At 50.2% G+C, this 12,067-nt stretch overlaps 1 protein-coding gene across 1 annotated transcript; it reads left to right on the forward strand.

Annotated features, from left to right (window-relative positions):
• The first annotated feature begins 36 nt into the window (after positions 1 to 36).
• On the forward strand, positions 37 to 11,725 carry Pin1 (peptidylprolyl cis/trans isomerase, NIMA-interacting 1). The gene is made up of 4 exons (XM_028763769.1): positions 37 to 165; positions 3,442 to 3,660; positions 10,242 to 10,352; positions 11,162 to 11,725. Exons 1-4 carry the CDS (start codon positions 108 to 110, stop codon positions 11,269 to 11,271), a joined length of 498 nt encoding a protein of 165 aa, XP_028619602.1. The 5' UTR covers positions 37 to 107; the 3' UTR covers positions 11,272 to 11,725.
• The last annotated feature ends 342 nt before the right edge of the window (positions 11,726 to 12,067 follow it).

Below are 12,067 nucleotides of genomic sequence, written 5' to 3' on the forward strand. Positions count from 1 at the left end.
CTGCCGTCCAATTGGCGTCTCTATTGGACGAGCCAATCAACAGCAGCGCTGGTCTGGCGCGGGGTCACAGCCGCGGAGGCGGAGCGGGCGCTGCGGCAGGAGGGAAGATGGCGGACGAGGAGAAGCTGCCGTCCGGCTGGGAGAAGCGAATGAGTCGCAGCTCAGGTACCTCTTAGGGGTCGCCCAGGGCCCGGGGCGGGGCCTCGCGAGCTTGCGGAAGTTGGGCTCGAGCTTGCCGGGACAGGCGTGTCTCATCACCGCTCTGCTTCACGCTTGGAGATCTGGCCTCCTCCGCGGCATAACGGGCCCGGAAAGCCAGAAACTGAGGTAGGAGGTGGGGCAGGCACAGGCACGCCCCAGTCCTCGTCCACCACTGGGCCTCGGTGCTCTGAGGTGACGAGGCTGCACCTTGGGGCTCCCGTGAGAGGAAGAGATCCGGACTCGGTGCAGAGGGCGTGGGCCGCCCTACTCTGGGTTCTCCGGCAGCATCCGAGACACGTGCCCGATTTTTCCCCTATCGGGACCCTGCTACAGTGATGGCTTTAACCAGGCCAGTTTATCCCTGGGTCAAGCATGGTGTCAAGCTCTTTGAAAGACTTCAAGTTCTTTTACAAGTCTCGCGCTCTCCCTCCCTCCTATCCGCCCTGCATCTCCCTCCTAGCCTCCCTCCCTCTTTCCCTCCCTTCCTCTCTCTCTCCCTTCCCCTCTTCCCTACCCCCCACTCTACCCTCCTCTCTCACCTCCCCACTTTCCTTTCCTGCTATCCCCACCTCCACCTCCGTTTCTCCATCTCCCTCCCCTTCTCCCTCCCTCTCTTCTTCCCTGGCTCATTCTCTCCCTCTCTTCTCATCCTCCTCTTTTCTGCCGCTACCATCTTTCAAGAGGGAGAAACTGAGGCCAGGACACAGAAAGAACTCATCTGATAATGCAATCCAGTTACTGGGAATGCCCTGGATTGCAATGATTTGGTTTTTTTGTTTTTTACTTATTTTTATTTTTTGGCCCCAAACGTCCCCTTCCCAGTGTCAGTGGCAATGCCTAGAGTAGCCTACAATCGTCTCAGTTAGAGCCAGATCGATGAAGCCTATAGAGCTCACTCAAAATTTTTAGTTATTAAGCATCAGGGTTCTGGACACTGCATATGCTGGCTCTCTCTGAATTAGCCCAGCTAGGTTTAATGTCATTCCCTTTCCCCTTTTTTTATCAAGGGTGGATGTGGAAAGGTATTAGACAGAGCCTTTAAAGACAGGTTATTCTTGAATTCTTCATCCCCCTGCTTCAGCTCCCCCAAGTGCTGAGATTATACGCATGCACCACTTTTCCCAACTTATTTAATTGAGACAGTCTTTATTAATAATATTAGTAATACTATACTTAGTGTATGTGCATGTGGAGATCAGACAGCAAGAATTTTCCTTCTACCATGAGTAGATTGAAAACTCTTATCTTCAGGCTTGATTGCAAGCATTTACTCATTGAGCCATTTTCTTTTTTCCTTTTTAAAATTTGTGTGTGTGTGTGTGTGTGTGTGAGAGAGAGAGAGAGAGAGAGAGAGAGAGAGAGGAGAGAGAGAGAGAGAGAGAGAGTGAGAGAGAGAGAGAGAGGAGAACTCAGACTAGTTTTGAACTTGCTACTTACCCTAGTATGACCTTGAGCCTCTGGTGTTCTACTGGGATTACATCACACAGATTAGCTGAGGTAAAGGCTGGCTGTGTAGCCCAAGCTGGCTTCCAACTCATGATCCTCTGCTTCAGCCTCTCAGCGCTGGGACTAAAGTTATATGCCTTTATGCCTAGGTCTGATGTCCTTATTCTCTGACTCCAGTTATGCAGACGAGAAAGATGAAGTTCAAGGAGATGGTCTGTTACGAAGGTTTTTAGTTGGAGTTATCCCCAGAGGCTTTGATCTTGTCAGGCTGCTCCGTTCCTAGTGTGGAGTTGTGACCTCTGGTATAAACTTGTTTCTAGCTGGCACGCAGCTGTATCTCCAGCACTTAGCAGAAGCAGGGGGAGATCTAGTTCACGGTTAGCCTGAGCTACATAAACTTTTTTACATACATGTATGGGCATTAGGCTTGCATGTGTATTCCATACGCATGTAATACCCACCAAGAAGCCTGAAGAGGGTGCTAGGCACCCTTGGACTAGAATTATAGACAGTTGTGAGCCTCCGGGTGGGTACTGGAAATTGAACCCCAGTCTGATAGAAGAGCAGCTGCTGTTGTTAATCTCAGCCATCTATCTATCCAGCCCCCATAGTGAAACTCTTTTATACACACACACACCCCTACACTTGCCTTCTGCCTAGCTATGGACCAGTTCTTACCATTTGTTCTCAGTAGGACTATGAAAGCCCTTCTTTCATGGGTAACACCCAGCCCTTCTTTGATGCTAGATCAGCTATGTAACCCAGATAGACTCTCAGCCCTTGGAATGACTCAGAATCTACTGGGTCCTTCCTTCAAGCTTCTGTCATAACCCCTCCCTCCTCTTCTTTTCTCTTTCACTTTTTTGAGACAGTCTTGAGAACTTAACCTTTACTGGCTTCAAACTGCAGACATCCATCCTCCTGCCTCAGCCTCCCTAGTGCTAGGCATGTAGGTATATTCCACTAAGCCAGACTTTTCCCTCAAGTTTTTGATTCACCATCTCCTTTATGCTCCTCACTGTCACTCAGATGACATCAGGTCTAGAGTAACGCTGCCTCCTTGCTCTCTGGCTTAGGCCACCAGTGCAGGGGTTAAGGATAGAGCTTTGGATATCTATCTCTGTAGGCACTAGACACAATTGCTGCTGTTCTGAGCAGAGATGAAGGAGGTGGTGTCTGGGGTTTGTTTGGAATGGAGCAATGGGTAAAAACAGTGTACTCTTTATCTTTGGTGATATGTGATCCTGGGACTTGAACCTAGAACTTCACAAACACCAAGCAGCACTGAACCAGTGAGATAGATCTTCACCCCATGCTATTTGTTTGTTGCGTATGTTTGGAATTGGGTCCTGTGTAGTGAAGGCTGTTCTCAAACTATAGCTAAGGATGCTTTTGAAAATCTGATCCTATTTATTTTGTAATGTGGCATTATGCTGTATGGAGGTCAGAGGACATCTTGAGGCTGATGGGTTCTCTCCTCCACTTGGCGAGTTCCTGGAGATCAAACTCAAGTTGTCAGGCTTGGCAAGTTCCTTTACCTGCCAAGCCATCAAAGGCCTAGAAGCTGTTTTGTCTGATTTACTGGTTTAGTGTCCGTCTGGTACCAGCTAAAGCAGTAGCATAGTCCTAACAGGTCCTAATAGGCACAGCATCCTCCCAAGCCTGTAACATGGAGTAGAACAGGAAATGGATCTGCTAAAGAAGGTACCTCCCAGGCCACTACTCATCCTGGCTTTGGGGATGGAGTCCTCTTCAGCTCGGCCCCCAGCTGAAGTAGGTGCTGCTCTTCCCCAGGCCGGGTATACTACTTCAATCACATCACCAACGCCAGCCAGTGGGAGCGGCCCAGTGGTGGCAGCACTATTGGAGGCAGCAGCAAGAATGGCCAGGGTGAGCCTGCCAGGGTGCGCTGCTCACACCTGCTGGTGAAACACAGCCAATCTCGGAGGCCCTCGTCCTGGCGGCAGGAAAAGATCACCAGGAGCAAGGAGGAGGCCCTGGAGCTGATCAATGGTAAGTAGGGGGAGGAAGCAGGGGCTTATTGGAGGTTCTCTCTCAGCTGGGCCATAGAGGCTATCTTTTCCTGTTCCTGTGACAAAATACTCTGACAAGGACCAGCAAGAGGGTTCAGCAGGCAAAAGCACTTGAGAGCCTAAGTTCTATTCCGGGGGTACATGTGGTGGAGAGAGCCTACTCCTGGGAGTTTTCTGTCGCCCCTCAAGCCCGCCAGGGCACGTGTGCTTTCCTGCCCCAATAAATAAGTAAAGTTTTCAAGAGGGCTTTTGTTTGTTTTAACTGCTAAGCAGTTTAATAGAGAAAGGTTTGTTTGGGCTCATGTCACAGTTCCAGGTAACAGGAAAGTCATAGTAAAGGAGTTGTCATATCACAGCATTGTCAGGGACAAAGAACAATGGCCCTGTGCTAGTACTCAGCTTGCCTTCTCCACTTCTTAGATGAGGATCCCCCCAGCAGCCCATCTTCCAGGTTATTCTAGATTCTGTCAAGCAGACAATAAGCATTATTCACCCCACCAGACCCTCCACACAGTCTGGTCAGCAGTCACTGCTGGAGAAGTGCTGTACTATACTAGGGTTGTAGCTCAGTTGTTGGCTTGCTTACCTAACTTACAAGGAGTCTCGGCTTTAGTCTCTAGTGCCCTGTGAACCTGGCATGGTCATGCAAACCTGTAACCTCTGCATGGAGATAGAGACAGAGGATCAGAGGTTCAGGCTGGGGTTGGGAAGACGGCTCAGTGGGCAAAAGCACTTGCTACTAGACTTGAGGGCCTGAATTCAGTTCCTGGGACCTACGTAGTGGAAGAGAACCTGCTCCCTCAAACTGTATTCTGACTCCAATACAACACTGTGCACAAATGAGTGCATTTTTTTTTTTTAAGTCCTAGGTCCTACATACTGAGTTCCAGGCCACTTGATGACCTTATCTTGAAAAGAAGTGCCTATATTGGGATGAGCTCGGCCCGTGCAGGCCCTCACTCTTTCCTTTCTGCTTGCCATTTGGAGTGAAGTAGAAAGTCGGCACCCTGATTAGATAGTAGCAGTGCCTGGTGAGCTCTGTGATCTGGGAAATTCAGAGCATCACTCAAGACTCAGTTTTCTCTTGTGTAAAATGAACGTTAATGCATACTTACCTCAGCGGCTGTTGTAGCAGTGTGGTTATAGGAAGCAGTCTTGGTCAGTGGCAGCCATCCTGAATGATGTTGTCATCAGGGAGAGGCCGGGCATCTGCGGGTAGGTCTGGCAGTAGACCAGGGATGGGTAAGCACAAAGCTGACCCTGGAGATGATGAGTCCATTTTTAACTCCTGTTTGATAACTATGAGTATGGGTGTTTTGCCTGCATGTATGTGTGGCTGGTGTCAGAGGAGGCTACAAGGCATCAGGTTCCCTAAAATTGGCGTTAGGCTTCTCAGCTAGTATGTGGGTGCTGCAAACTAAACCCAGGGTTTTTGTAAGCGTAGCTTGTACTCCTAGCTTCTAATCTACCTTCTCAGCCATATGCATATGGGAACACACGCTCAAGCGTGGAAGTCAAAGGACAATTCTTAGGGTTGGGCTTTCACCTACTATGTGAGTTCTGGGGGGTTGAACTTAGATCATCAGGTTGAGTCATCTGCTAAGCCATCTTGCTGACCTTTTGTGTGATGTGCTTAAGATTATTTTATGTGTGTGAGTAAAGATGAAGGCCTGCTGCCCATGCAGGCCAGAAGAGGACATCAGATCCCCAGGAACTAGAGTTACAGGCAGTTACGAGCTCCCATATGCATGCTCTAAACCAAACCTGGCTCCTCAGGAAAAGGAAGCCAGTAAGTGCTCTTAAGGATTGACCTAGCTCTCCAGTTTGTTTTTCTTGAAAACACTGGCTCACCTTTGAACCCGGAGCTTATTTCAAGGCCATCAGGTGACAATGATAGGAGCGGTATCTGCCCTGGCTGCTAGCCTTGGCCTGGGGGGTACCATCAGTTCCCCTTCTGCCTTGAGGAAACAGACTGCCTGCTTTGGAAACAGCACCTCTGCATCCCTGCTGCAACTCCTTTTCCAGCAGTGGCTCCTCTACAGCTGCTGGGAGGCAGCCAGAAGAAACCCGAGGCCCCGCTGGTATCATTGCCATGTCCTTGTTTGCACCAGACAAGCTGTGGACAGACCCTGGCTCCCTGTTCCATGCTGTTTTGTCCCTACTCATCCAGGTCCTGAGAATCCAGGGAGGCTCAGAACCAGAGTATGAGCAGCACCCTTTCCAGGCTTCAAAGATCAGTCACCTCCTCTGGCTGAGTGGTGTCCATCTAGCCTGGTGGCCTATGGCTATGTCTCTGGGCCCTTCCTGCTCGGTCTTGGGTCTTCCCCAACCAGATCCTTTCCCTATGGGCCACCTATGATCTGAGAGGGATTATCTAAACAGTTTTAGGTTGAAGAACAACCACCCTTTTGGTTCACTCTGTGCCTTAGTCTGTGGCAACACAATGCTATAAGCTTTGTAGCTTAGTTTTTTTCTCACAGTTCTGGAAAAATCTATGCCTCATGTTTTTCCCTAGAGTGACTCTCAAAAACCAGCCACCAGTAAACCTGCACCTTTCTCACTCTGTACTGTAGGTTCCTGGTAAGATTACTTCTCTGGACTTGTAGATAGCTGCTTCTGTTGTGTCCTTTGGTGACCTTGGCTGTCGTTTTGTTTTGTTTTGTTTGAGACAGGGTTTCTCTGTGTGGCCCTGGATGTCCTGGAACTCACTCTGTAGACCAAGCTGGCCTCAAACTCACAGATCCATCTGCTTCTGCCTCTGAGTGCTGGGATTAAAAGGCACCTTGGCTATCTTCACTTCCCTTTAAAGATAGAGCTTATGCAGCCCAGGCAGGCCTTATAATTCTCCATGTAGCCAAGGGTGACCTTGAACTTCTGACCTGCTCATCTCTGGCTCCTAAATGCTGGAATTACAGGTTTGCACTGCTATCCCTGATTTAGAGCTTGAACCTGGTGCAGGAAGGAGAACACTCTACCAATTGAGCCTTAGCCTGGCTGTGCCACTTCTTATGAATAGGTGCTCATCATATCATTTCAGGGCCTACCCTTGCAGACTCCTTATCTCCCAGGATAGTCATACCAGGAACTAGGGCTTCTTTATAGTGCCTATTGGGACACTAGCATGCAGCCCATAGCAGAAGAGTGAACATTTAAATCTGTCAAAGGTTTGTTCTACATCAGCCCTGACTATGACAGTCATTCATTTATCCCTCAGAATAACCCTCTGAAGTGAGAGCTCCCATTAGCCCATTACATTCTTTTACACGTGTTTGTTTGTTTGTGTACAAGTATGCCTAGCAGGCTTGTAGAGGTTAGAGGGCAACCTGCCGGAAGAGTTGGCTCTTCTGTTGCTGAGGAGGGGGCTCAAATAGTTAGAGATGACACAAACACCTTTACCCACTGAATCATCTCCCAGCTCCCAACTGCCCCAATTCATAGATGAGTCATTTCATAAGGCTCCTAAAACAGAATCATACCCCCTCTGTTCCCCCAAGGCCATTGGATATTGGATACTCATAAGGCTGGGGAACCACAGGGCAGGGTCAGATCCCAGCAACTGGAGTCTAAAGCTGGGCCTGCCACTCTCCTGAACCTCAGGGACTGCTGAACCCACACATGTCTGCAGTCAACTGTTCTGCTTGTTGTCGAGGGAGCTCCTGAACACTCTTGTCTTAGCCACTGCTCCACCGTTCCATTGCTGTGAAGAGACACCATGATCAAGGCAGCTCTTATAAAGGAAGTATTTAATCGGGGCTAGCTTACCATTTCAGAGGTTAGTCCATTATCTCCATGGCAGGGAGTATGGAGGCACAGATGACTCTGGAGAGGTGGCTGAGAGTTTTACATCCTGATCCACAGACAGACAGGCAGAGAAGAACACTGGGCCTGGTGTGGGTGTTTAAAACCTCAGCCCATCCCTAGTGACACACTTCTTACAAGGCCATACCTACTAATCTTTTTCAGACAGTTCCATTCCTTGGTGACTCAGCATTCAAATATATGACCATATGGGGCCATTTGTATTCAAACTATTACAACCCCAAAGCAAATAGAGGGCCTTGTTCCAGGCTGAGCTCTGGAGAGGCTGCTCCAAGAGGCAGACCGAGTCCTGGCTGAGGTGCTATTGGCCGAGGTGGACAGGCACTCTCAGAGGAGTTGTTTCTTCCCACCTCCCATTGAGGCTGTGATTTGTCCTGGAGAAAGCCCAGGGAGTTTGACCTCAGCTCTGAATACAGAGGTCCAGGTGACAAAAATCAAGAGATAACTGTGTGTCTGAAGAATAGTGATAGGTCCCCATCTCCTTCCTCATGGATAATTTCTACTTTATTCACTAATTCCTCGGCCACCAGGAATTCCTGTTTTGTGCACAAGAGTGGGGAACAGTGGTAAATGAGGGCCCCTGGCTAGATTTCTTTATCGAGACATTGTCTCTCCTTGGTGTCCTGAGTGCTGGGATTATAGGGATGTATCATCCAACCCAGTGCTGTCTTTATTAAATGGCTATAGCTTGACAGTGTGTAAGAAGCCCTCTGGCTATCCCATCTTCCTGTGGCCATGGCTACATCTAGGTGACACTGCCTCAGGGCTGGAGCTAGGCAAGATTCCTGGGTAGAGTCTTTGATCCCCACAGAAGAACACAACCAGACAGCCAGGGAGATGAGAATCAGGAGTTTACCAGATCAAGGTTACTGATAAGATTCTTTCTGTACAAGGGGACTCTTGATACCAAGGGTGGTTTCCAGGCAAGTCACCAGGATATACAGGTCAAACCACATGGCCCTGTGTATCTCTGACAGGCGGTGGTCTGTGGTAACAGCCTGTTCTGACCAAGGCAGACAGAGGGGAGTTGGGGAGCCCTGGATAGACAGGTGTACCCTGGCATGTTGTAGGCCAAACACCAAGGTAACTGTCCTGTAATGTATTCAGATGGGGCTGACTCCTGGCCTGTCAGTCATATTGCCTACCCTGTGTCAGGCTTTGGTATCCTACAGGAGCCTGAGGCCCAAAGCCCTTGGGAAGTGGCTGGGTTCCTGGGCCTCAAGGGACTAGTTATAGCAGCTAGTAACTTGTTGCACAGGTACCAGTTGGGACCTTCAGTGATGTGCACACTGAGCAGCACACGGCTGTTCAGAACCTTCTCCAGCTCAGGTAGGACGTGTGGGTGGAAGTCCAACAGCAACTGTGTCAGGCTACTCTCTGCAGAGGTCACTGTGGAGCCTCATGTAGAATGCATGGCCATGACCAACACTTCAGTTGAAGCAGAAAGGTTGATTCAAGGATAGCCTGAGCTACATAGGAGGCTGTCTCAGGGTCCTTTCCAGACTAGCTGGGAAGACTTTGAGAGTTGCTCAGGTCTGGGTGGCTGCTGCCCTGGGACTCTGTGTGTGCCATGGCTACAAATTAGACAGAAGTTGGGAACAGGATGGGCAGTCTTATGTCTGTGTCCAGGGCTTTCCTGCCCACCTCAGGTGCTACCTAGACCCAGGTATCTGGCAGTCTCCTCACCTAGCACATGTCTGAGTGCATAACACAGTCTCACATGCATCCACATGTGTGTGCACTGTGCTCCCAAGATGTGAGTCATACAGACATGGTACTATGGTCTTACTCCCCTGGGCCTAGGTCCTTTAAGCTTTTTTGTTGTTTGTCTGACTTTGTTTTGTTTTGGTGGGGTTTGGTGGTTGGTAAGCGTATATGAAGGTCAGAGGACACAATTTGCAAAAATTAGTTCTTCTACTCTTGTAGGTCCTGGGGATAGAACTCAGTCAGGCTTTGAGACAAATGATTTTTGTTGTTATTGTTGTATTGAGCCTTCGCTTCAATCACTATTCACTTTCTTCCCAGTAGCCCTGGCTTCCTGATCCTGCAGGAGAGTCATGGCCCAGTAGAGCCGCTTTAGTGTCTCCTGGGTTCTGCCAATACAGTGTGGTACCTTGCCTATGTGACCATTGTATGGCCGCTCACACACAGCCCTTACAGCCTCACCTCAAGGTCTTTTCAAAATGTCCTAGTGAGTACCCTGCTGTGCCTCCTGTGTTGCACAGGTGGGGACTCCTGCTCCCCACAGCTGAAGATGTCACCAGCTCCCGTGCAGAGCTTGGCTGCATGCTAGCCAGCTGCAGGTCCAGAGCCTTGAGACTGCCCTAGGAATAGGGATGGGCAGTCATCCACTGTGAGGTTTCAGCTCTGTGTCTAGGCCTGAAAAGAGGTCACTATGAGTGTGTGGGTGCTTACATTCTTGTGCACCTATGGATGACTAGCCTGGCTCTTCAGGTCATATTATAGCCATAGGTGCATGGGGATGGGTGACAGGTTTGCACCCTGGGGACATGCATGTGGGAGGACTGTCTTCATGGGTGCACATAGCACAGGATAAGGGTGTGATTGCTTGGGCATGAGGGTATGGAAGGTATTTTGGGTGGAGTCAGATGATAACTTTGTAGGGAACAAGGTGCACAGGTCAGGCAGGTCTTGCCCAGCTCCTAGGAGTGTCCAGTTCTTCCTGCATCCTGTCTTGCCTCTATGTCTCTGATGTGGAGCTCTCCCCTTGTATCTCTACAGGCTACATCCAGAAGATTAAGTCAGGAGAGGAAGACTTTGAATCTCTGGCCTCACAGTTCAGTGATTGCAGCTCTGCCAAAGCCAGGGGAGACCTGGGTGCCTTCAGCAGAGGTGGGCAAGCGTAGACCCCACCATACCCAGCACCTTCCCTGCAGTGTTCTGGGTGGAAGGGCCCCAAGAAGGGAGAGAGGGATGACTCTCCTGCACAGGCTTTCCGGCCCACCAGGTGGCAGCATAGCCTTCCTCAGGCTTTCCTCGCCTGTTTTCTGTTCTGCAAAAGAGATATATAGAACCTCCTTGGTGTCTTTCCTTCCAGGATCATTGTCCCCCTCAAAGGCCCATCAAGGTGACTCTGTTTTGTCATTGGCAGAGCTATAGGATGGGATCCCTCAGAACCAGCACCTGTCCTCCAGAATCGTACTGTCCCCCTTTGGCAGGAGGGGAAAGTAGGCAAGGGAAGCAGCCCAGAGCTCAGACCTGTCCGCCAAGGGCAAAGGAAATTAGATCCCTTCTTCCCCCTCCTCCCTTTTCTTCTTCCTCCTCCCTCTTCTCTCCTTCATCTCTTTGGCATGGGCTGGAAGTGTATGGTGTACGCACCTGCTTAGGAAAGAGGGGTAGCCTCTGCTGTCAGCCCTGGCTACCTCCCTGCAGGACAGATAATGTCTAGCTAGGAATCTGGAGAGTTGGTCATACAGTGTATCTAAATGTACAGCACAGCTCTGCCTATTATCCCTCATGCTGTCCTTGGGCTTCTCAGAGCCTCCTTAGTGGGCCTGTGGCCCTCAGCCGGGCCACAGCTCAGTACTGCAAGTGACAGGGCTATAAACCCCGTGATGGATATGCTTGAGACTGAATGCAGGCAGGAGCCCCATCTGCTGTGCAGCCCGCACCTGACCTCCTCTGCCTCTGCTGTTTTACAGGTCAGATGCAGAAACCGTTTGAGGATGCATCGTTTGCTCTACGGACAGGGGAGATGAGTGGTCCAGTGTTCACGGATTCAGGCATCCATATCATCCTGCGCACAGAATGAGGGCAGGCACAGGCCAGCCTACTTGGGCTGCCACACAGCCCATGGACGCCCTTCCTGCTACTGTCACACAGTATTTATTGTTCCTAAAATGACTGGGGTGGGGGGGGTCTCTGAGATGGGAACTCCTGTTGAGATGGGAGCATCCTGCTCCCTGTTTGCCCTCATTTGAGGCTGTCCTAACCAGGCTCCTTCTGGAGGAATTGACTTCAGAAGAGCAGTGGGGGTAGGGAGGCCCCCAGGCTCAGGGGATCAGAGGTGACCTGATCCCCCAGGTCTCAGAGGCAGTCAGGAGGGCCTTTCTTCTTGTTAGTTATATGCTCTGTTCCTCTGTTCAGTTGCAAAAAGCAGATGCTCCATACTTGGCGATGCAGCAACTCAGCCTCGGAGTGCGATGCAGTGCCCCATGCACCTTCCATTAAATGTGGAGCCACTGGTTGGTGGTCCTGTATCATTACCTTTCTGGTGAGGTGTGAGGCGCCATGTCTCAGGAGTGGAACTTTTACCCACCATACCCTAAGCCCAGGTGTCCAAACTGTTCTCCAGCTCTAAGAAGCCTTCTTTTCCACAGCCTGGGGGATGCTGGCAAGAATTCTTTCCACTAGCTAGACTCCCAGGCAAGATACCTGGAGCCCCACCAGTCCAGACCGAATTGTATAAGCCCTCTGGGGACTGTTAAGATATATGCAGACCACCCCATCCACCACCATGCTCCCAGCTGTTAGGTCTGGAATGGTCCTGGGGGAACCTGGCTCAGCATCTGCCTTGGCACACCCTCAATGCCCACCTCCCCCTCACC

Source organism: Grammomys surdaster, unplaced genomic scaffold (assembly GCF_004785775.1).
Source record: "Grammomys surdaster isolate TR1022 unplaced genomic scaffold, NIH_TR_1.0 140, whole genome shotgun sequence".
NCBI classification, from domain to species: domain Eukaryota; kingdom Metazoa; phylum Chordata; class Mammalia; order Rodentia; family Muridae; genus Grammomys; species Grammomys surdaster.